The 26,423-nt window shown below is 36.0% G+C and overlaps 1 protein-coding gene across 1 annotated transcript; it reads left to right on the top strand.

Moving 5' to 3' along the window:
- Positions 1-965: 965 nt before the first annotated feature.
- Positions 966-26,224, top strand: HECTD2 (HECT domain containing E3 ubiquitin protein ligase 2; the record flags this gene model as incomplete). Its single annotated transcript, XM_009877032.1, is given in 19 exon segments — positions 966-1,095; positions 5,700-5,838; positions 8,037-8,139; positions 9,005-9,094; positions 9,703-9,767; positions 10,742-10,787; positions 11,872-11,981; positions 13,329-13,477; positions 14,830-14,953; positions 16,427-16,523; positions 16,798-16,905; positions 18,539-18,671; positions 22,181-22,219; positions 22,222-22,259; positions 23,359-23,517; positions 23,960-24,034; positions 24,402-24,489; positions 24,734-24,840; positions 26,054-26,224. Coding segments are annotated over 19 exon segments (1,971 nt in total), but the record flags the coding sequence as incomplete, so codon positions are not given.
- Positions 26,225-26,423: the final 199 nt, after the last annotated feature.

Here is a 26,423-nt window from a genome sequence, read left to right on the forward strand (position 1 = left end):
GAATCATTAGGTTTTGAGGCTGAGGATTATGATGTGTGGGGAGAGCGTGTGTTTGTCTTTTTCAGTTGACTTACCTTTGCCTGATGTCAGCTGGTGACTTGGAGCTGAGATATAAATTGAAAACTACGTTAAGCGACTTCTGTCATCTTGGGACAGCCCCTTAACCCACCTATGCTTTGCAAATTCTCCTGAGTCAGTAACTATGTCTGATATCGCTCATTGTCAAACAGACCGACTGGCGCAATCCTTCGGAAGTGCGTTGTGTGATTTTGTGTCTGTTCACTGATAAAACACGTTAGTGCTCAAGGCTTCCTAGCAAAGGCTCCTGCAGACTCCTTGGTAGCAGCACATACAGGTGCTCAAGCAGGTGGGGTTTTTTAGTGCTGTGCTAACGAATGTTTGTTGGCCACCCTTTCTTCAGTGGCAGCTGATGCTGATGACTTTGAATCATTAGAGGTTTCTACCCAGGTAGCCACTTTTAAAGTTTCATTAGCAGGTTAGCTCGCAGAGAAATTCTGGCCCTCCGTTTCAAGTCTTGGGAAATTTGTGTAAACTTCTGTGTATTAGAGTTATTTGGAAAAAGGAGTATGTGACACTTTCATCTGTTTAAACCGAACTAGATGTAGTAAGGAATATAAAAGTAGTTAGAAATGAGGATACAGAAAGTTAGAATCTTGTTGAAAGCATTCTAATTGTATTGTTTTACTCACAATAATCCAAAGATATCTTCATATCTTGCAAATTAATACTTGAGGTTTCGAATGTAATGGAAAGATACTTTATGGTACCTCTCCTGGTTCGATTTGAAACAAACTTGCAGAATCATTATACAAGTCTTTATTTAGGTATTGCCACTCCAATTTCAAGATAAAAGGTATTTAAGTATTCTGTGTAACTTCTCATGAGTAAGATTACTCTGCAGTAATGTTTTACCCCTTTATAGCATGCTGTCATCTTAATTACAGGGGTTGGAGAGAGGACCCAAAAATCAGTTTTCCACTTTCAGCAATTTTATCACAACTATCAACCAAAAGAAAGAAGGCATCGCAAACAGAAATTCATCTACGCAACTTGTTATACCCAGCATCAAAACCGGTAAGAGAACAAAAGCCCTGTGCTACTTCATTACCAGTTTAAGAAGGTGCTCAGTGTTCTGCCAGTGTTTGTATTGTGGTGGTGCCAGAAAATCTGTAAATCTAGCTTTTATTAAATTATGCTGTGCTGAATGTTGTAGAGGTGGTGATATAAATGATGGTCTGTCCTCTGTAGAGGTTATGTCATGGTAGAGGTTATGTCATAGAGTCAAGTTGGATAAGAAAAACAAGTAGGCCTGGGGGATGAAATAATCATCTGCAGTTTTAAAGAAAGTTTAAGGTTAAGTAGTGTGTCTGCAGATGCTGTTTTTCTAACTGCAGTCAGGTGGCAATTTTTCTAGAAACTGTGTCAGAACTTTGTGGAGAAGATTTTTTTTCTATCGCCAACTGAAGGATGGCAGGGATGAGGAAAGTTTAAGGCTTTTAACGGAAACAATTGCCAAGAGCGGCTGTTTTTTAGTGAAGATGAAGGCCAATGATGACACAAAATAAAATTTGTGGGCAAAGATTGCTAAGTTCTAAAGAGCCTTAACGGTGAGAGGAAAGAATATTGTGATATAATGAGGTACTGGTAATTGATGGAAAAAATAGAAGTAGAGCCATATATTCTACTTGGTAGGCTAGATTCATGAAGCCTGATGAGGTGGCATTGTGGTTAGACCTGATTTTTTAATTATGTTTTTGGGCTAGCATATGGAATTTCAGCAATTTGGGACTTTTCACAAAAGGCTGTACAAACATTTGTCAGATTGGTATTGATCTTGCTTCTGAGCAAGTCCTTCTCAGCCTTATTATTCTGGAATTCTCTAAGTCTTTATAGCGCTCGATGAATTCAAGGCTAGGAAGAAAAGAGACTGCATTGGTGAAGAGATCTCAGTAGTACAAGTCTGAAACAAAACCTTGGGCAAGGTTGTCAGTTTTGAAGTTGTGCAAAAAAAGGTGGCTTGCACCTTGCAGGGCTGAATCCTTGCTAAAATCATCTTTGTGTCTTTGCTAGGTTTACTGCAAAAGTAAAAGTCAATGCAAGACTTTTTTTTTTTAATCCATTTTTGTTATGGAGTAAGGAGGTGCTTTCCACCTTTTTTTGAAAAAAATAAAAGGGCAGCTGCTGAAACACAAAGGCAATTATGTGTAACTGATGGATCAGATGGGATTTTGTGCTTTGCTCAAGTCACTTTGTACTACACAAAGGAAACCAAAGTGGCTGGAGATGGCCCGTGAAGAATTGTCCCACTCTTGCGTAACTCTCGCTGGAGCTGAAGTAGAAGTGTTATTCTTGAGGGCAATACTTGGTGTAAGGCAAAAAGAAGATGCTGTAAAGCAGCTCAGAACTCTGCTGGTTCTTAAAAAGTGCTGTATGGTCATAGTAAAAAAGCAACAAGAACCTTCAGGTGGCCATTGCTCTCACCTATATGTTGTTAAAGAGAAGGTTTTGTATGTGAATTCCACATACACAGTTGCAATGTTGTTAGAATCTGAAAGTCCTCAGAGAAATAAAACGTTTTCCCTTTCTCATGTAACATTATTTTCCTCAGAAGCTGGAAGTGACCTCCTGTCAATGTTAACTACTCAGCTGCTAGCCTTTTTAGCACAAACACACAGGCGGTTGATTCACAAACTCTAAGCTCCCGTCTTTCATTATTTATGCCTTAATTGTTTCTGGTCCAGCTTCAGTCTGAATAGTTTCTTAATAAAATCTTACGTTATTATATGAAAATCTGCTTCTTAAAATCTAGGGCAAAGTAAAATTAAATCTAGCATTGGGCCAAGCAGTGTGAAAAATACAGTACCTTTTGCCAAACTCATTTCAGTAAGCAGAAGAAATCTGCCTCACCACCCCCCCTTCCACCTCCTTTTTTTTTTTTCTCAGACCTGACAAAAATGGTGAACTCGAAACGCCTCTCCCTCTTGAAGTGCTCTCAGTTCTTACTGCACATGATACTGTCCCAGTTGTAATTACTGCCTCAGAATTACATAGTTGTTAATTTACACCATACTAGTGTGTGGCAATATTTATTGTAGTCATATTCTTGAAATGGAGCTCAACGTGTGCAGTAGAGCAGATATTCTGTTAGCTTCAGGATCAGGGTAACCTGGCTTTATAAAAACAAATTATTTTTACTAGCAGTCCAAGGTGTGCTCAAAATGTTTTGGGGAGATGCGTCTTCTATGGAAAAAAGAATTGAAACAGATTTCTCAGTTAATGCTGCTTTTGCTGTTCCGGAATTCAGGAATGATACTTGGCTGGTGGGTCTTTTCAGGGTATCTGTGTACGTGCTATCTCTCTGAAGTGTGTGTATATATGCATGCATATTCTGGTAATACTTCAGGCTTGAGTTCAAAGAATGTTAATTTCATTGGAAAGCGAAAGCGTGGAAAAGGTAATGTTGGTAAATACAGCATGAGAGCTAGGGTGATGTTTGTTTGCTATGTAGCTGCCACAGGGATTGAATTTATATAACAGTTCTTCTAATGCAGCAACGATCTGGTATGAAATCTATAAATGAACTAGATTATTCCAGGGTTTGTTGTTTTTTTAAATAATGTAACAAATGCAAGTGAGATTTGTTTGCTTTACCTACTTTGAACATTTGCATCTGCTGGTAACTGGGTGGGTCACTGTGAAAATAACTGCTGTTCTGAACTCAGTCATCCTAAATTTTCTTGTCCTAGTCAATTCTGCTTTGTATCAGTGAAATTTTCTTCCTCAAAGTTTTTGATCGCTCCCTAAGCATTTATACATTACTGAGGCTTTTTTCTTGGTGAAACTGGGCAAACAGCCAGCAGTGATTTGTTTTTTCTTGTCTTGTAACATTGTGTTATAGCTGCTTATCAACTCAATACATAAAGTTTCAAGTTTCTCCTCAATGGTACTCAAGGGACAGATCTTAATTAATGTTTTTGAATATCAGATGAGCCAATAAATCTATTTACAAATAAACTTGAATTATGGCACAATGTACTGAAGTTGACACTATTTATTAAATGTATTATTAAAACTCAGTTTTAGTATATCTAATTTAAGCTGTATATATTTCAAAGAAAATTGCATCACTGGCAGGGTGCAAGTTATCAGCTTAGCACCTGCAGCCTCAATTTACTGAAATGGGAAATAGTGTCTGTCAGCAGCTGTTTCTTCTACAGAGGCAGAGAGAATTTTTTTCTCATTTCAGTGTATTCAGCTTGTTGAAATTCTATGTTTAATCCTTTTAAAATTGAGAAGACAGAATGGGAGCTAAATGAAAATGACTTGTCTTTCTCAGAGTATAAAAATAAGACGTAGTCTTATTTTCTTTTAAGTCAGTCTGTCCCGCTTTCAGGGAATGATGTGCAATAGCAGAGCACTTGCATGGCGGCATTATTTGGCACCTTGGCTTGAGTTAATTTAGTATCTGTGTGCCCACTTGGTTTTGTGTTTTTTAAATTACTACTCTTGTCTTTAAAGAGCTTTCAAATCTAGCTGTGAGAGTGGCCAAGGCTCCATATCTGTGATCGATGCCATGCTGATGGAATTGAGCGCAGCTCTGATCTGTTGTCCTCTGATGAATGGTGGCTGGCTTAAGTCACAGTGACAGTGCCTCTGTCATTAGCTTGAGTGAAAAGAATCTGCCTTTGGGATTTGGGGATCGCAGCATCTATTTCCCTGCTGTGATAAGTGGAGCAGGCAGCAGAGCAGTGATACTACTTTGTTTAGTTAGTTTTAAAAAGCAGCTACTCTTAGAAAAAACTTACAGGGTTCTTTGGACAATTCATAGCAGATTTTTGTTTAATACATTTGACTTTTGAGGAGGCTTTTATATAGTGTCTTTTATCCCAAAAGTACATTGTAATTCATATAAATGCTTTTTAAAATGTGTACAGTATAGATCAGACTAAAAGTACGTTTTAAGCAATTTTTTTTTTTTTTTTAGAATCAACTGTCAATAAAATGGCTGTTTTTGTATACTACATTGGATATTTTTTTTTATGGGTTTTGTGAGTTTACCTTGTCTGGCTGTCAGATGCCCATCAGGCTGTTCTATCACTCCCCTTCTTCAACAGGACATGGGGAGAAAATTAGATTAAAATCTCAGGGGTTGAGATAAAGACCATTTTCAAATTACCATCTCAGGCAAAACAGACTTGACATAAGGTTATTAATTTATTGTTAGTTAAACAATACATAACAAAACTCAAAACATCTTCCCCTTGCATCCTCCTCTTCCCAGGCTCAGCTTCATTCCTTTGTTTCCCCACTCTTCTGCCTCTTTATTTCCCACTCTTCTACCTCTAGCTGATGTGATGGCAGTGGTATTGGGTCATAGGCTGGACTTGATGATCTCAGAGGTCTTTTTCCTGGCTCAATAATTCTGTGACTCTGTGATCGCTGTCCTGCAAGAGACACAGAGTTTTGTTTCCCTTCAGTTAGTTGAAGTTCTCAGCACGTCTGGGATGAGTATGTGGTAAGAAAAGTACTTGGATGAGTAGGTGTTTAAAGCACTTGCCAGTGTGAGTGCTTTTTATTTTTTTGTTGTTTAACTAGTTCCTACATATCTGTATTTTAGTAGCTAAATGTTTATGATTGCATTGTACTTATTGTTCTTTACTTCTGGGTTTTTTTGTAAGTGAGAGACCTACCATCTTTTTGCCTCGATGTACGACAAAAGCAGCGCATCTCTATAGATACACTACCCCACGAACTGAAAGCGCCGATTCCTCCTGAACCTTCCCTTCCCATCCGAAACAAAACTGTGAAGGATTTTCAGTAAGTTACACTGGTGTTTCTAAAAAAGTACTTTCTTTCTTTGGACTTTCTTAGTTTCATCTTAATTCATACATTTGATATTGTTAATCTCGCATGAGGAAACAGTTCAGTAAGACTGAGAAGTGGTTGATCTAGTTGTGATGGTGGAGTTGATACTTCTGTTACTGTGAAAATTATCACAGTACTGGATCTAGCTTGAAGTGTTGTTCTGTTCAAGAAATGGCGAAGCTTGTACTTCAGAGTTAGAAATTCAGTTCTTGACATTCATTTGATATTCGGTTTTGGAAAAAAAGTATGTTTGGCTGATTGTAGGCTGGAAAATCCCTTTCAGTCTTAAGTATTTTGTTTGCACTGTCAATTATGGGAAAATGTGTCCATTGAGGTACTGGGCATTCTCAGTCCTGTGTGGAACCACACATCAGACACTTAAATGTGTAACATCATATTTGAGGACCTGGAGCAATGATTATGTGAACCACGCTATTTCTAACTTTGGCTAAAAGTGCAGGTGACCTTTCTTCATGCGTTATGTTAAAGGGTGTTAATTTTCAGTATTAGTTTTATGGCAAAAACTTAGTTCTTTTTTCATGTATCCTTGCTGCTTACATGACCACAATTTTAAGCAGTGTGAACACTGTTCTAGCACTTATCTATGAAAGGCGCTATGAGTAAAAGAGTTTTAAGATTAAAGAATCTGCACAGTGGTTTATTTATGCTGCTGGTGGTTTGTTTATGCTGCTGCCCTGTAACACTCCTTCGGCTAGAAGCAGAATTGATGTGAAATAGTGTCTTATGTTCCACTTCTTTTTTTTTCAGATCATTACAGACCCTTAATCAAAACTGTATCTGCTTTAGAATTCTTCCAGCACTGTTACAGTACTTGGTGCACGATACAACTTTTTGAGAAACTAATGCCATAAAGTGTGTGTACACTATGGGATTCTGTCTGCAGAACGTGATCAGAATGTTTATTTAGTGTGGAAATAAATATTCTTAGAGGGGTATTAACTAATTCATTGAAAGCATGACTTTGGAGTTTTTTGGGTTGTTTTTTTTTTTTTCCTGGTCTCAGCACCCACAGAGCCGCATTATGCTGCCGTAATATCCTTGGGTTTTACTCTAGGATAATCTTAGTCAGAAAATGGGGAAAATTACTCCTAGGAAGAAGCCTGATTCTTCTGTTCTTCAAACAGATGGGGGAAAAAAAAATCAAATCACAGTCACTCCAAGAGCTGTACGAGTGTATACTCTTCGTTGCTCTTTTCCACATTTGAAAATTTGTGTATTCGGGGTGGAAAAGGAGTGCCTTTAGATTAGTCAGCATGTGTATTTGGTGGAAAAGGAAACATGTATAAAAAGAATTTGATAAGAGTTGATACTTTGTTGATATTCAGGTGATCTGAAAAGCTAATTTTTTTTCAATATTCAGATTTTGATATTTGACTGCTGCCTAGTTATGTAATTATCAAGAATTTTATTCTTCCTAGCAAAGAATTAAGAAGTTGTTAGCATTTTTGGTATGTCCCATTGGTAAATTTTCTTTGAATATCTAATACAAAGAAATTACTTGGCAGGGAGCAAACTGGGAATTTTATCACCAGCATTGTAGATAGCCAAAATAAAATACTGCATCGAAGATTGGTTGATGTTGACTTGGTTGGATTGGTTTTAAATTTATGGTATTATACAGAATTACATATACTTACTTTAACGTCCAGTACTTAAAAAGTCGCTGAGTAAATCCACAGATTTTATTGTCCTCTTAAGAGACATGTGCAGATGCACACAAAGATTGTTCTATTTGAAGAGAAGTAAAATTTTGTACAAATGATTGTGAATGTGACTAGTTTAGGAGCCTGCATGCTTAAATAAATTAGTCTCAGAAATTTTTCCATGTCAGTGTATCTTCAGCCTGATTTTGTTCTGTTAATTTTTATACTGAACTGTGACACCATGAATTAACATCCTGAATAAGAGACATTGCTCAGGTGTATCAAACACAAACTGTGCTTTTGTTCTCTTATAATTCCATGGTCTTAAAATGACAAGCAAGATGTTAGAAAGATACTGATATTATACTTGTCTGTCTTCTAAGTGTGCTTAGTGAGGAAAGCTTAGAGTTACACTGCAGTCTAAAGTCTAAGTGGTTGGGAAGATTGAACTCTTATATTACAAATATTTTAATATGTTCTTTCTAGGGATGATGTGGAAAAAGCTAAGTCATCAGGAGATTGGAAAGCTCTACATGATTTTTATTCTACAACATTTGATTCTTTCCTGGAGATAAATGCTGCATTTAAGGTAGAAAATAATTCGTATTACTATTTAGTACTTAGAGTCCTTTATGTCTTCAAAATGTTTATAAAAATATCAGTTAAGGTCTTGCAGCTAGTTGATCAAGGCCACTAAAATCATGTTGGTATGATCTCACCTGGCTTTGCTAGAAAGTCTGTTATTGCTTTGATTTGTTGATTCCAGTTTAAGTAAGTATATTTCAAGTGTATATGGAGCTTTAAGATTCCAGTAAGTAGTTCATTTTATGACACTTTGACCATGTAGATACTTCTACACAAATTCCAATTTAAAAACATGGAAGCTAATGCAACTAATTTGGAGGCCCAGACAAATCTGGAAACAGAAATTCCTTGTCCATGAAAAAACGTGATACGGGCTCAAGTAGCAGAGCTGTTCTTGTGTTGTGATGGCATACTCAGTTTTCCTTGGGAAAGATCGTACTTGTATGTGAAAACTTTCTGAATTCATGCTAAATTAACATCTCCTGTCTATTACAGAGCAAATTGTGCTTGTAATATTTAATATGGACAGTAGGGCCTGTACCTAGATGAAATAACCTGTGACTTTTAGTAACTTAACAAATACTGAATGCTTATGATTTATTTTTGCTCTTGTCTGATGATGGATTGACAACGAAGATGAAAGATGAAAACTGGATGTAATTCGTTATCTGAAACACTCATATTTTTAAAACAGAACAAGGTAATAGAGTTACAGGAATATTGCAAATGTGTAGGATTATTGTTGTTTAGATTAATCTTTCACATATTAATAACATACCTTAGATTCTTATGTTTTGATAATAAAAAGTTACATCCGTTTTTATTTTTCAAAGATAGCTAAAACACTTTATATGTTACCTATCTTACAGAAAGATAGCAATTCTCTATTTAATACCATTGAGGACTCTGGAATCGATGCAAAATTTGTGAATGTTGTCTATGATGCCTTATTAAATACTGTAAGTAGAATAAAAGAATTAATGTTTTAAAACATTGTAACAATTACTTCAGCAAAGAAATATGCTAAGAAGCAATTTATACCAGAATTTTTTCTCAGATAGGCACAATTTCTGAAGAATCTCTCAAAACATACTTTAAATGGTCCTGTGAGGATTACTGTAGAATCACGAAAAGTGCTCTAGTAAAAGAGGAGGAAATTTTTGCCACTTAGTAACACACAGTTTGTTCTGTGGCAGATCTCAAAAGACCACTTGCAACATATAGCAGGATTATGATGGAATACTTCATCATGGGAAGTCAGGAAAATGTGAGGATGGGGGTAGCAAAAAGTAGGTATTTTACTTGGTAACAAAGGATGGTGGGAGTAATTTAGAAATTGCATTTACAGTTTAAATTGTGTGAAACGTTGAAGTCCACTGGTGGCACAACTTCAGGCCTCAGCTAACACTCTGAGAAGAAAGGTACTTGGGAGCTCAGCATTGTAACACAAAGTTTTCTTAGTTGGCTTGAATCATAAGCAAAGAAAAGTCTTGCTTGTTCTTACAGTATTGTATATGGAATATATATAATTACATCAAATATGATTTTTCCTCTCCTTTTTCCATAGCCTCAAGATGTTCAGAAGTCAGTCCTAAAAGGAATAATTAATGGTCTACTGCAAGAATGGAAAGGGTAATGATAACACATATTTGCATTAGTGCTATGCCAGCGCTCACAACTGGTGCATGTTCTGATACAACTTTTTTGTTTCACAAGAACTGTCCCTTTTTGGCAGGCAAATCTGCTGAAATATATTAAACCTCTGAGAGGCAGACCCCAACCCAGCCGTACATTCCCCCACAAAATCTCAACTGCTTGTTGCCAAGGCGGTCATTTGGGCATCTGAACTGTGAGATGAATAAAGGAATTTATCTAGAGAAAAACATTTTCAGCCCACCAGATCCTCAACAGTGGCTAGGATGTTTTAAGCTAGATAGTTGTGATCCACAGTTTACTTTCCAGTACTGTTTATGTGGGGCAACAGCATAGAAATGGCAGTGCAAGATGCAGAAGAGAATAGCTCAAAGTCACAAGGTTGGGCAATGACAACATTTTAGCAAGAAGTAATAGAAGTGAGCATGCATAATTTGATTCACTAAAAGCTATAACAAAAGATGGTGTCTTGCTGTGGCTTACCTGTGACCCAGCCCTTGGACATTCCTTTTTTTACCTTGTACTACCTTTTTTGTGCTGTTACTGTGTTTGTGGTTGTGCAAAAGCCTTGAAGCAGGTAAACACCAAGAAGTACAGAGACTGCAGTGGTAGAAGTGTATGATGAATTCTGGCTGGAAACATCAAAGATTGGGCAAATAAACTCTTCTGTGGTGTCACCCAAGATAGAAAAGAGCATGGGCTTCCATTTTTAAAACACCTCTTACTCTTCAATTCTGACTTCTTTATTTTTTTCTCTCTTGAGTTTTGCTGCAACAGATAGTCAGTCTTTAAGTCTCCTTTTCAGTTTCCTGGAGCAGCAAAGGTCCTTGAATATGGTATTCTACATGTATTGGCAAAGCGAAGTTAAATAGTCAAGTGCATGATTTTGTGACTCTTAATGTGTGTGTATGATGTATACATATGGTTCTGCTAATTATTTCATTCATTCATAGACCACGAACAAAAGATGATCTTAGAGCATACTGCATACTTTTGCAGGTAAGAGAAACACATTATTTTTATTTAAGTATACGTCTGCTTATAATCTATAAACCAGTATACTATGCAAACAAGATACTTTGTATAGCTGAGATGCTTCACGTTTAATTTCCTGCTATAAGAACGTATTAAAATATGGAAGAAGTGTAGGGAGGGTATGCATAATGGGACTGGGAGCTTAATGCATGGAAAGGTTGCATGGATAAAAACGATGAGCTACCAGGTAGACATGTAATCGTTTCCTGTCATTTTGTGGGTTGGAAGAACAAATGTTTTAGCAGGTTATTTGTTCGTATTTTTTCTTTATTCCTGGATTTGCTTTCTTGATATGCTGTAACTCTGATCTTTCCAGGAAGTTTCAGTATATGCACCTTTTGGTATTGCTGTAACTTTCTACAGCGTTGCATTTTATCCAGCAGACCCTCTCTGGTTCTATCTGACTGGCTATGTTGTCTAATTTCTGACTGGGTTAATCTATTACCTTTGCTGCTATAGTGGATTGCATTTATAGTAGATTTCCCCTTCAAATTTTGTCGGTGTAGATAACCCTTACATAGGCAGAGATTTCTGCTGTTATTTGAGATCAGATGGTAAATGAATTTTTTTGAGACAATAGTTTTCTTCTCTGGTAGTTGTAAGGAATATATCCTGTCCTAAAGTGGGAATGTATGAACACCTGTGTAAGAGAGTGAGTAAGTTTGGACTGATGTGCAGGAAGAGAGGAACTGTGAGAATCCTTAATACTAAGGTGGAAAACACATCGCTCAGGAGTGTCATTTATGTGCCACACAGTAAATGATGATCCAGAAAAAGATACTGAATACTGTCTTTATTACCTGTGGGCTTTCTTATGAAACAAAATAATTATGCTATTACAATATAGATGTTATGGGGTTCTTTATTTGATTAGAAGTTACAAGCCTTTTTTTTTTTTCTCTCATAGTTTTACCATTGTCATGGCAATTTCACGAATTCCTTTCCTGCATGACTGTATTGGCAACAACAGACATAAGAAAAAAATCCTAATGACTTTTCTCCCTTTATGCAGTTTATTAACCTAACACATTTTCTTAATCTTTTGCAGAATCCTCAATTTAGTAACACTTCTACTTATGTCATCTATGCTCACTTGCTAAGACAGATAGCAGCCTTAACAGAAGCTGACCATCATTTCCTAGTGCACTGGTCTAAAAAGTAAAAAAATAAAATAAAATAAAATTACAAATTCCATTTTTAGGATTACAAGTGTTACTGTATTTCCATTGATGTTGACTGTTTTGTAAATTATATGAAAGTTAATTTAATTGACTAAAGAGATTGTTTTTGTTGTTTTCAAAGTACATTTGGACATAGTTCACTAAGTGATACTGATTTATAGATGAAAATTGTATATGTGTAAAAATTAATATATTTATTCCAAAAAAGCCTTAATTGCAAAATAAGTTGTTTTTCCATAACACATGCAAAATAACTTGTGTATGTAAAGATTTTAGGAACGTGTTATTAATACAAACATCTTTATAATCTTTGCTTAAATAAAGATTTATCTTGCATAATTTGCAAAAGATAATGTAACTTCACTGTATTGTATGAAAACCATGAATGAAACCAAATCCCTGCTTTGTAGTGTAATGGAGGTGGTGAGAGAGTGTAGTAAGGGCATTAGATTTTTAATTACTTAAAGCAACTCCAGCAGCACCTCACTAAAACTCATATGGGGGTAACTGCCCAAAGGGCAACTTTTAAGTCGGCATGTAAGTTGTCTTCCTTATAATGACTGGGCAAAAAGTTCAATCTAGGGTACAAAAAAATGTGTGAATGGCCGTATTTACAATTCCCTTAGCTCCTAGGGGATCTGTTATCAAAGGTTTGTTTTCTCTGCAAGGATGGAAATTATATTTCCCTCTTACCACCCTGTAGTGTGTCTAGATTTGTTAAAAACTGTGGTAATATATGTTTCATTTGAATTGATATTTACAAATAAGGTTTATCATCTTGGTTAAGGATGTGGTAGGCATATGGATATTTTTATTCTTGAAGCATGTATTAGAAATCTAAACTGTTATAAAAGGAAAGCTCTTATTTAAAAAATGCTTTAATAAATCTAGACATTTCTGTATATTGTTATGATATCAGCACATAATTTACAATATGCATTTGTCACAAGTGTATGAAGTACTTTCTACACTTTATTTGATAGGATCAAGTATCTAAAAAAAATTCTGAATTCCTCAGTATTCGGATTGTGGAGTTAAATAGCTAAGGATTTTTGTTTTCTTTTTGTTTACTAGAAGTCAAGAACAAGTAGACTATTGCTTTTTTATTTATATATCACAGGCATTAAAAAGCATCGTTAGGAGTGCACTAAAGATACTGTGTGCCAGTATCTAAAAACATGCCACTTCAAACTTTATTCAGAATTTTGTTTTTATGGATAGGACAAAAGCATGTTTTCTTAAAATACTAACTTTGAAATCTGATAATATAAACTCTAGTGTGGGCAGTGATCACGTGAGACTAACTGCAGCATGTTTGGTTTAGGATTTCACAGAGGAGATTCAAGCAGCTGGTGGACAGGCTACTGCAATTTATTTCTTTACGCCTGTTTCCTGCAAAACCTGAAGAGTTTCCACCCATGGTGAAGTGTACCTGGTGGATTCCATCAGCAACCAAAGTCCTGGCTTTATTTAGTGGGTATTTTTCTTGAACTTTGTACGCATATCTCTATATATGTACGTTTGTGTGTATGTATAGACCCGTGGGGGGAATAGTTTATGCCTCTCCTCTTCTGGGGGAGACTGACAGTGATGGTGGCACAGTGCTAGCTACTGCAAATGCCAAAAAGTAGTAAGCAACAAAATACATCTTCTATTGTCAAGTCTTCATACCTGCTTTCCAGTAGAGGTTAATTGCTATGCATTATTTTCCTGTAACAACTGAAGATCATTCGAACAAAAATCCACAGAAGTAACCAATTTATAGATCTAGCATTTATAAAAGAAACTGTTTTAAATGGGTAATTGCCAGAATTTAATCCCCACAGAAGTATGTAGCATCTAAGAGATATAAGGCAATGCATATGCCTCTTAAATTGAAAACTAACAGCCTAAAACCACCTAAATCCCTATACAGTTCAACACAGACCACGGCAAATTTGACCATTGCAAAGGCAAACCTTCCTCTCCACATGTCTCTGATAGCATAGCGATCAGAGAATTTACTGCAGGAATGGGAGGCTTAAGGTCAGCCCCTTTTTCTTGAAGGGTTAAAACCTTTTCTTCTTTCTAGGAGAAAATGAAACCCCCAAGTAAAAATTAAGACTGGAATGAGGATATTTTCAGTGTCAACCTAAAATTTTTACTTAAAAGCATCCTGTACAGTCTTGCCTGTCCAGAGTGACCTACTCATATAAGCTCAACTGTATCTAAAACGAAAATGTGTGTTGTCATCTATGAAAGAGTTCCTACTTCCTTAATTCTGGGAAAACGAGTATTGAGTAATTCAAAATAGATTACTTTCTGACTGATGAAAATTAAATTATGTTTAAGTGCAAGTAGAGAATACTTATTAGCAGTTTAAAATTATATGAATGTTACATAATGAGATAGGCTGCGTAAATGTGAATTGGTTTTCTTCATTTGATCAAGTACTGATGTATCTAGATGGTATAGTAGTTACCTAAGAAAATTGCTGTATCTTTCTATACTGTTTTGTGCCCCCAGCTGTTAAAATCCAGCTGTTAAACTGCTTTTTCATTGGTTTCAGCAGAACATAACATTCCTTGTCCATGAAGTCTTAACTTAGTGTATGTCTCTAAGTGGGCTAGAGCCAAATAGAGGTTCTGTTATCCTAAATGGGCTGAACTAGGGATTTACTATTTTCTACAGCAATTAATATGTAATATGGTGTCATGTTGTAGTTGTAATTCTGTAGCTAAGACTGAAACAGAGTGATTGGTATCTGATTTGGCTTTTCTAAGGTCAGTGGTGCTCAGGATGCCACATCCAGGCAGTATTTTAAGACTTCTCTGTTTTCTTTATAGATGCTGCAAATAGTCTGATCAGTCCTCCTATTATTTCATATACGGATTTCTATAATTCTACACTTGATCATATTGATCTTATGGAAGAATATCATAACTGGCAATGTTATGGAAATTCTCACAGGTAAGAGGAATTACTGTTTGTTTCTTGTTAAGTAGTATTTCAAAGTACCGTGTCTACACCGTGTCTATCTACTGTATATATAGCATGTCTGTACATCACATACATACCCTTTATGTGTATATATAGCCACATTAAATACTGTATTTTATTGGAAAAACATAGTATAGCTACTATTTACTATACTTATTCCTGCGTGGATGTGAGATAACCAATAAAGCTTATTCTGTGTTTGCAAACTGGAGAAATATAAAATATAGATGATAATAATATGAGTTTATTATTTATTGGCGTAGACTTCTAATTGTGTCTTACTACAAAAATATTTTAACTTCCAGTACGTTCATAGCAAGTGGCATTGTGTACATACTTACTACTTAATGATGAAAATGTATCTTAATTTTCTGGATATGTGTGGCTCCGATCATGTTTATTCCAGTGAAATCAGTCTTACCATTTCTGCATGAAAATCACCACCGAAGTCAAGTCTTTACAGACCCAAAGCTTGCAAAGTTACTTATCTTCTTGTGAGAGATGAACAGTAGTGCGGTTTAGAAACATGTAGAGAAACAGGCATTTCATCTTTCTGCTGAAGTTTTAAATCTTACTAATGTTTTCTTAATAACAATGTTATTTTCTATAGCTCTCTTTTTTTCTGCATATCATTATGTATCACTCAGTCTTTACAGCTTGACTCACAAGATGAACAAAAATTTCTTCATATTTCAAGACTTCACTAAGCTAATTTGAGATATCAGCCATCCAAACATAGATTTTTGTTTATTGCATGTTTAACTTTCCTTGTCTTTAGCAGCAGTTGAGGAAAACTCAGAATAATTTGTTCCACCAAAACAGGCATGTGGTGCCACTGGAATAAAAAAAGTCACAAGAGTTCTCTAACTACCTTGATGAATTCTGAAGTTGTACAAAATTTTTGTGTTATTTGGTTGCAGTGGTATAAGGCTGTAATCTGATATTTCAGAAGTCCTAAGAACTTGTAATCCTGGGTTAAATCTGAAGTACCTATGCAAAATAAGTTCCCCTGAAAATCAGTTCTGCAGCAGATAAGACAAATGGGAAGTATTTCTACTGTGTACCTAAAAATGCTGCACTGAGATAGCTGTTTTTATTGTATTTAATAGGGAGAAACCGTTTTTATTAATTCAGTGTAGCAACTAAAATTTAGTATTTAAAGTAGAAGATAGCTGGTTTTAGCTGGTCTATTGATAATGATGAACAATAAAAGAGCCTTGTGGAGGAAAAGTATTATTACTAGTCACAATAGTATTTGCAAATACATTTTGTTCTTCTGAATTGAGTATCTCTGTATACAGCACAGCAGCTATTTGCAAAGTACTATCAATGGGGGAAGGTAGTTACTGAATGATAATGCATTAATTCACTCCTGTATGCTGAAAAAAGAACATGCTAGATGCTAAAAAGGAAATATTGTATCTTCTTTTCCCTTGTTGTTAGGTTTTCTTTCTGCCAATATCCATTTATCATTTCTATAGAGGCAAAAAAGGTTATTATTCAAAGGGACTCAGAACAACAGATGATAAGTATTGCACGGGTAAGTCACTTAATGATAAACCTTTGTGTCTCATCTGTTGGTATATTATAAGTTTTTATGAGATGGATATTCTATACCTTCTTTTTAAACTTCCTCACAAGTTAGCTTGAATATGGTGTAAATGCTATGTGCAGTGGAAAAGATATTTCAGCTGTCATGTTAGGGTCATGTCTTTTATGCAAGATGCTAAGGGCTTTTTACACTTAACAAGTATGGCATTTTGTTTTTTAAATTAAGGTTCTGCATGTATGATGTTTCTTTTTCACTCAAATAGCAAAGCCTTGTGGATAAAGTCTCTCGCAGACAGAAGCCTGACATGAATATGTTGTTCCTAAATGTGAAAGTGAGGAGGACGCACCTTGTTAGTGATTCACTTGATGAGGTAACAAAAAATGTAATTAAATGGTGTGCTGCTGCCAGAATATCTATTGCACTTAGATTTCAGTTTGATAAGTCATATTTAAATCTTTCTGCACTAAGACATTGGGAATATAAGTGTATAATACAAAGAATTAAATTACTGTCACAACAGCAGTGCTGCAGAATGGATTGGGTTCAGCATTCAGAGCTTTGTTTTCTGCCCTTATACTGCTCTATAGCTAAGCCCATAATAACCATACACGTTTGCATGCTGTGTGGTATGCATTTGCAATTTTTGTTTTAAGGATACAGTCCATAATTACTAGGTTATTGGTTCCATGATAAGAGCGTGAATAGCAAGTGACTAATCACTAATGAGTTTGTTCTGTTCTAATTCTCGGAAGGTTTTTGTTATATTCCTTCACTAACTTCTCTGTCCAATAAGAATCATTTTAGACTTTCTTATGTTCTTATCTCGATTTTGCCAGTTCCTCACATTCTTGAATGTAATTTTTCCAATTTTAGAAATGAAACAGATGTATCCCTTAAAGTAGTCAATAATCCTTCCATATCAACTGAACCTTGCTATTAAACATTATTTAATGAAATCTAGTTCCCTACTATTTCTCAACAGTATTGGTGGTATCGAAAAATAAGTCCAAGTGGTGAAAACAAGATCAAAATAATTCTCCTGTTTATTTCTGAGGTTTTCTTCTGCCCATCTCAGTGACTAGTAAAATGTGTCCTATTATCCATATTCTTGAACTTGTGGGGAATGAAAGGTGGGGGCAAGATGTGCTAGTTTTATTTCTAACTAAAAATACTAATTTGCAAAGGAAAACCACCTCAGTTAATAAATAGTTTGTGTCAAATAATACAAATAGCTATAAATAATAGTTATAAAATTTGTGCAACAGGCATTTACTTGAGCAGTTAGCAATGTAAAAATTATTTTAGCACGTGCATCTTTCTGACTGGTTTAAATGCTTTCTCTGGAGCTGGCCAGTTATTAGTGATTTAAAGAGAATTGTATTAGGGACTTGATATGAAATATCACTCTTAATTGTGAAAGGCTGTAATCTAATTGTTTTGCATACCTGGATGAAATGTTGTCTCTTAGGACAAAGGAACGAAAAGAGCTTGTTACTGCTGTCTAAAAAACAGTTTTACAAAACATTTGCTGGCAAGTATTTTATGCTGAACAGCATCCAAATACTGAAAGTTTTAGCTGCCTCCTTAATTCTAAATATCTCCAAAGGGTGTCTAGTTTTTTTTTTAATCTATCGTTTCTTGCTGATGGAATGTTTTCTGTGTAGGTAAAAAGTTATATAGATCCAAAATATTCCAGACAGACTCAATTCATTGTATCCAGTACCATATTAAAAGTCTATTTGCAAACTGCCTGACTTTGCAAGCCTAGATAGTGGTGCCATGTGCATTGTAGTTGCTGATTGATGTGAAGCGTTCATGGTTGTCTTACTTCTTTAATTCAGTCATTGTTTTAATGTAGTTTTGACCTATTAGTAGGAGATTATACAAATTTAAAGTTTAAATAAAGCAGGAGCGTTAGAGACAGAGATGTGTTCTCCATGGCTAGAGGTAGTGATAACATGTTAAATCACCTTTTTTTTCTCGTTTTACCAATTTTGCAATAGCTAGCAAGGAAGCGGGCAGATCTGAAAAAGAAGTTGAAAGTCACGTTTTTAGGGGAAGCTGGTCTTGATATGGGTGGCCTGACAAAAGAATGGTTTCTTCTTCTGATTCGCCAGATTTTTCACCCAGATTATGGTGAGTCCTCATAAATATTATTCAGTACAACATGAAAATTTGTTCATTTTAAATTATCAAAAGAGTGATGATAAGAATTCTTCATTAATCCAGTATTAAGCAGACCAGTTACTAATTGATGTGAAAACAAAAGTGGACAAGTTAGAATTGCATATGGAAAAGAAGTTCTGACATAGAGGAAGGTCGAAGAGAGTAGGGAGTACTTGAAGAGCTTTGGCAATCTTGACTTTTGAGAAGGAGATTCTCAAGCATTGCTAAAAAAAATGAGATTTTTCTTTAGTGATATGACAAAACTAGAGTGTGAACAAATCTTTGATTGATGGAAAGGTTTAGAATTAAAATTAGGATGCAGCTTTCTAAGACTTAAGTCATGATACACTTCGTTTCAGAAACCGGAGGCTCAAAGTTTGTGGTTTGCTAGCACCCCTAGGCCAGTGACAACATTGGATAGAAAGCCGGGGGATTTAAGACTAGCAGTAGATTTTCCTTTAAGTTCTTGCTCAGATGCATCTGTATTGTTAGAGTGTTTCCATCTCTCTCCAAAGACAGGATCTTGATTTACCTCTGGGCAGATGGGAGGAGGCCATCAACTATTTTATGGAATAGGACAAGAGTAATTTAAACCTGTTGTAGCTCAAGTGGAATTCAGCCTTTGAAAGGATTGTTTCCATTCTTCTTTTCTGGGAGTGCTGGTGAATTGCTAGACTTACTAACAAGCTGAGAAGAATAAGAAAAAGCTATGCAAGCCATTGAAACACTGACGGTTGTCTGCCCTTGGAAATTTTCTAGAATTCACACAAGTTTATGTGTGAATTCTTAGATTTGGATTTAAGAATATGTTTCTTCCACTTAAGATTTTTGGTTGCAGTTGGAATATGATATTTCTGTTCCAATATAGGAAGAGACATATAGCAGCCTCTGAAGTAGACTGTTTAGAAAGTATTTAGTAGAGATAAGGCCAAATGTATTTGTTTGCTACTTGCCATCCTTGCTTTTTTCTTCTCAAGTTCTATTTTCTCTTTTACACTGCCCTCAACTGTCTTCATATCGCTAATTTAAGGAGTTTTCCTGGTTTTAGTAGGTAGCTTCAGTTGGATGCTGTTACTGTACTCAGTGTCAGTTGTTTCCATTTGCACCAACAGTTGCACTCGGAGTCTGAGCGTTCTAGCACTATTTCTATTATTAGTATGGATAGAAGCCAGTTTTTACTTGAATCTTTCTCATCAAGTATTCTGTTTGGGGTGTCTGTGGGGCCAGTATTCTTAAAGTAGTCTGAGACGCTCTCGGGAAAGAGAGGTGCAGAAACAATATAGGCTGCCTCTGCTGTTACCAGGACCTGTGAGCCCATAATTATATTTGCAGACCCAAGGGGAAGGGAAAAAAAAAGGAAAATGTGTTGAGTAAATAGGAGATCAGAAGACATGAATGAGGATTTGCGAACAAGCAGTTAATTTCTCAAATGAGTCAGCTTTCCTCAGCTGTGCATGGATACGTTACTGATGTTATTGTGGGTTAAAGTTTTCCTGGACTAACTTTTAAATTAGAAACATTGGTTTCCAGGGACTTCAGTGTAACACCCGATAGTCATTGGTAGAATGCAAGAGTTTGTCTCTTTTCCTGGAAGTGTTCATGCTCCTCTAATGCATGGTCCTCTGTTGTTCAATAGGACTCCCTCATAGAGGTCCAGAGTTTTAAGTAATAAACATGTCCTCAAATCTGCTGAGATCATTATTTGCCTGTAGCCCTTTTTGTAGTAAAAAGGGGTCTGTGTGGAGACATGACATTTGGGGATAACAACCTTAATAGGAAGCAATTTATCCTGGAGAAAATGTTTTCTAAGATTGACAGTTCTGTTAGTAAAAATATGTTGTCAGCAGAGCTTGGTAACTGATGAGTTTAGAAACATTACAGAGTAATTTTTTTTTTTTTTACCAGCTCTGGCAGGCTTTCTCGCTGTAAAGTGTAAATTCTTTCACTGATACGACTATCAGCCAGGTGTGGAGGGACTTCAGAAATGTTCCTGTCCCTTGGAAAGGGAGTTAAGTTGCAAACAATGCATCTCAGAAGCTTGGTAGGAAAAGCATGCAAACATCACTGTTATTACCCATTCCAGGTTAGCTGATCCTGCAGATTTAAGCCCTGAAATTAAAGAACTCCCAATTAACTCAGCTGTCTGTCCTCCTCTGTGTGTGCCAATGCTTTCTTCATCTCAGTATGGACAATTAATAAATGGGATTTGAGACTTACTTTGTTCCAGCGTCACTGCCATCTTCCAGTATGTGAACATGGCTTTGCCTTACATACAACTGTTCTCTTGCTTCTGGTAAAGGCACTGTCTAAACATTTGTGAGCACCTTTTGGAGCTAAAGTTCAAAAGTTAAAATTAGATTATTCAAGAGAGTAGGAGGGGAAAATAGGAAGGCAGAGTTTCACCTATAAATTTTAATAAGAACTAGCTGTCCCCAAGACATCAGTTTGACTTTTATTCTTAATCTAAAAGAGTTTGATTTTGTATTTAAATATTATCTTTACCCGGCTTCATCTTCAAACACAGATGTGGTGAGCTACTGCCTACAAGAGAGAGAGAGCCTTAGAACTATTCTGTGCTCTGATTTGTACAAACTGTGGAAACAATAATAAACTATCGAATCATTCTATCCCACCAAATTAAAACTAGTCATCACGTTTTGTCCAATTTACTTCTGCATTGCTGAAGTTAATTTCACTGTTAGGGCACACTTCACTAGAGTGTGTCTTGCTTCTCTGAGCAATACTTCCTAGGCATCTTAAAGCTGCTTTGTGGTTTCATTACGTATGTTTTTACTTTCTATCACTCTTTAAAACTGAGCAATCCATGTCTGATGCAAATGGCAGGCAAACTTACCTATAGTCATGATACCAGTAGGATATAGCTTGTGATTTAGACCAGGGAGTGGCTATTTTAGGTTGTTTGTGGTTTGAGAGTTTTTTAACTTCTGATACAATTTCTTGACAGAAAATATGAAACATACCTCTTTGCTCCTAGCATGTGCATAAGATAAACCTTTTACAGCTTTCTAATCTAGGAGGGTAAAGCTTATGGTATTTGTATCATGGGATTCATGCCACTATTTTTAAAGAAGGTCATCTGCTGTTGACCCAGGAAGGAAGGAAGGAATGGGTTTATATTGTGGCAAGAAAATTCTTGGTTAGACAGGTGATGTTTCTGGCTGTACATATGATGAATTGCAATGAAGAAACAGATTGCACAGAGACGGTGCAGAACATCCACGACTGGAGGCACTCCAGAACGTGTTGCGCCGGCATCTGACAGGGTTGGTGGGCTTGGGTCTGCTTTGGGCTTGGCACTGCCCTCGGTGGTCATTGCCCACGCCCCTGCCCACGCCCTGAGAACAGCACGGGGATACGGGCCCCTACCAGAGTGTGTGTGTGTGAGAGAGTGAGACTTTGCATGACTTTTCCTTGAAGCTCAGGCTTTGTAAAGGCCACCCACCGTTCCTGTTCTGCAGGCATGTTCACCTACCACAAGGACTCGCACTGCCATTGGTTCAATGCGATAACTATTCTGAATTCCGATTGGTTGGAGCTGTATCCTTTTATGTCTGCCAGATGGTGCTAAACCAATAACAGGTCTGTGAGTTGGTGTGAGGATGAAATAAGCTGCTGCTGAAAGCTCATTCAGATGTTGTACGTTCACCTGTGTTCTATTTTAAATGTATAAAACGAATGTCGTTCAAGCAAGTGAACTAAAAATAGGAAGAAAATGACGATATGTGGGTATGTGGTACATTTGATAGTCAGAAAAACTGCAATTAGGATTGAACGTGCAACTTTTGTGTACAAGTTGTAATTTTGTATGTGTTTCATTCAGTAAACATAAATGAGCCTGCATGCATTAATACTTCGTTTAAGTTCTCTTTGATCAGTATGTGGCCTTTTTTGTATTTTTGTATGTGGGTTTGTTTTTTGGTTTTGTTCTTTTTACTGAATGGAAGCCACGTGCGATTTTGAGCATAAGTTTATTTCCTAGGTTTTCTGCTGTGCTCATTTATGAAGTCCTCAGACAAAGGATTAATGATAGCACATGCTTGTAACTCCAAGATGAGATGATGCTGTCCCCATTGTACTCATTACAGTTAGAGAAGTGATGTAGGTCTCTTCGAACAGAATGATTCTATTCTAGTGAAAAGCTGAATCACGAACTGGATTCTTCTCATTTTTGATATAATTTCAAATTTGTTTCACAAGATGTACTTAAATATGCCAGCTGATGTGCTGTAGTGCCAGTGCAGGTTTGTCTTTGTGCTCTTAGATTTATTTAAAAGAAAAGTTACTATATCGGATGCTCTCCATAATTTTTAGATTAAGAATATTTATCTACAGTTCTTGAGAAGTTTTTTTTAATAACGATACTTTAGAACGGTTTGTTATAAAAATGCTTGTATAGAATATTTCGACGAAGACTCTTGTCGATGTGCATCATTTGACGATTTTAACTGCTACTAAATTGTAATACAACAGTGCATTAAAAATTGTCAGTCAAAAAAAAAAAAATTTGGTTCTTCCCCTGGTTTGACATGTATTAGATTATGACGAGTAAAATCAGGAAATACTTTTTCCAAGTTACTTAAAATACAACCTATAATAAGAATGTGTGGGGTTTGCCCTTAACATTTGACATGTATAGCTTATGGGACTTGCTGTATATAATAGCATCACCTTGGATATTCGTTTCCCACCCTCTTGTTACAAGAAATTATTGAGCCCTCCCGTTGTTCCTTGTGACCATAACACACTTGTAGGCATCTGCAATGTCACATTAGATGACCTGTTTCAGGTTATGCCTGTAAGTATTATGTTTTTTTAAGAGGCTAAATTACTGATTTAAAACCTGTTTTATTTATATTTGATGCTTGAACTATAGACTGTTTTAAAACAGCCTTTTTCTCAGCACAGGCTGAGAAAGTCTCCTCTTCCTCTGTTTAAAATAGAAATTCTCTATGTTTTCTAGCATAGCAGAACTTCGGTTGATCTACTTGAAGTTAGAATACCAAAATTTGATATGAGCATTCTAAACATATTTTTCCATAGTAGAAGGAAAAACGTAATGCTTTATACTGAAATATAAATAAGTAAATATATATACACACATATTAATTAAGCAGTGAGTTTTTCTTTGTGTACACATCTTAAATATACAACTTTTTCCAAGATACTTTATGTATACAAGTCCTTGCAAAGTACATCACTTAGTTCTGTGGATTTACTAAAGAGTACTCATTTTGTAGGAATTGGCCCATGGATTAAGTGAACTTCTGTCCTATGAAGGCAATGTCGAAGAGGATTTTTACTCAACCTTTCAGGTGATTAAACACACAGTCCTAAGTGATTCTGAACTCGTTCAGTAATTTTTACCAACGTTTTTACAATGGAATGGCCTACTGCTGTGTGATTGCCAATTGTTTGGAATACCACTGCGTGGGCATTAAAGCTTGCTTCAGGACCAGCCTGGTGGTGGGGCCTTGGGGCACACAGAGGCTGGTTCTTTGAACATGAATTTCTTGAAAATTGTAATATTTAGTTTTTAAAAACCAAACCCTCAGAATTATAGCATGTGCTACTAAGGGAGACAAGGGAAATACATGAAATAATAAACACAAGCTTTGTGATTTGTGAGTATATTAATGTATTTTCCAGTGCTCACCTCCACTCCTCTTTTTTTTTCTCCAGGTTTTTCAGGAAGAATTTGGTGTTATAAAATCTTACAACTTAAAGCCAAATGGAGATAAAATTCCAGTCACAAATCAGAATAGGAAAGGTACTTCAATATGTGTTAGTTTACACATGTGTGGCAGATTTACGTTTGTTGGTTTTTTCCCTTCTTGTAAGCCTAGGTTTTCTATAACTAAGTGTGAAAACGAAATTACTGGTATGCCTACCAATTTAATAGTATTAAAAATTAAATGCATTTGTTTTTCTTAATTCAGTACAATTCAAGAGAGCAGAAATAATTATTATTTAAAATTGTTATGGTGTAACAAAATGTTTTATTCTTTTTTTAGAGTATGTCCAGCTCTACGTTGATTTTCTTCTCAACAAATCAATCTACAAACAATTTGCAGCTTTCTATTACGGATTTCATAGTGTCTGTGCTTCATATGCATTACTGGTAAGAATAAAATGAAACAACTCTTCTGCTTCAAATATGTGAGAAGGACTTATCTAAAACAAATCACGCTGGATGATTTTAGGATTTGTGAAGAACCTTAATTAATCATGGTAGTTCATTAACCCAACATAAGCAGAAGAAACTAAGCAGATAATCAACTGTTTTCTGTAGTGTTCCTTGGAGAACAGGTAGGGCTTCACAGGTTAGGTTTCTCAGTATCCATTCACAAACACTTCAGGGACTCTTGTGTGAATATTTACAAGGATTCTCTGTATTCCCTGCAGTTCTGAGCAGCAGAGCAGCTCTGTCTGTGTGGTCTTGAGTGACTCCTGGAAACACCAATCACTTTCTTAAGGAATAACACTCAGTGAGGCTGAGATTAAACATTATTCCGTATTCAGTCCTGTTTAGCTATTGGGGATGCCTTCTGTGATTTAGATCATCCCTTGTTCAGTAAGAAGAGAAAGAAGAGGCAATTACAGGTTTCGTGAGATTTTCTTCATGCCTGTGAAATTAGCTGAGTGTGACACACTTGTATCAAAGCAGCATGTGACTAATTGCAGGGAAGGTTCTGGAAGGAGAATGAAAAGCTATCAAAATGCCATGGCATACTTTCATACAGTTTCAAGAATGTTTTAGTAAATGAATAAGTAGGTTCTGCAGGTCTAAGTTTTGCACTTGCTAAAGGTGTTCATGTTGATTTGTTAAACATGTTTACGTATATTTGTTATGCACAGCAGTGTGTACAACTAAGAGTCAAGTTCTGTTGGCCACTGCTACTCATCAACCTCCAGTGGGACTTTTCAGTGTAAACAAAATGGAACTTGAAAGCAAAGTTGAGGTCAAGACCTCCCTCTGAATTCCATATGTGCAAACTTCATTTTCTTCTGACCTGTTTGTAATCTAATCAGGTGACAAATCAGTGTAATAAATGTAAGAATGAAAAAGTGAGGAACAAAAGAACTACACTAAAATATGATGTTATCCAGTAATTTGCTTTTTACTAAATCCAGCAGTGAGATTCTCCAAAGTATGGAGAAATTAGTATTTCTATAAAACAGTATGTATCTAAGTTATAGATTTATATTGAATTATATTGTTATTTTTTCTATAATGCTGAAAGAAAAATTCAATCTGAATCTAGTAGCATTGTTTCTCATCTTTTTTTTCTTAAAAAAAACCACACGAACACTTTATTCTTAATTTCTGGCAGCTACTTCGTCCAGAAGAGGTTGAAATTCTTGTCTGTGGCAGTCCTGAACTGGATATGTCTGCTTTACAGCGAAGTACGCAATATGAGGGCTACCAAAAAACTGATCTTACTATACGGTAGGCTTATCTTTTTTTCATTCTAATTACTGAGTTTGAAAACATCATGCTGTTGGCAATAATCTCTTCAAGCCAAATCTGAAAATGACTGAAGTGTTAAAAATCTATTTCCAAATAAGAGAGATGCTATTAAGTTACCTATAAGTAGGAAGTGTTAGATCCTTAATAGCATTATGTGTTGCTGAACACCTTTAAAATGCTATGATCAAATTGAAATGGAATTTCTGGCTTGAGAGCAGCCCTGAAGAAAAGGA

The sequence above is a fragment of the Apaloderma vittatum genome, unplaced genomic scaffold (assembly GCF_000703405.1).
Source record: "Apaloderma vittatum isolate BGI_N311 unplaced genomic scaffold, ASM70340v1 scaffold42399, whole genome shotgun sequence".
Classification (NCBI taxonomy): Eukaryota; Metazoa; Chordata; class Aves; order Trogoniformes; family Trogonidae; genus Apaloderma; species Apaloderma vittatum.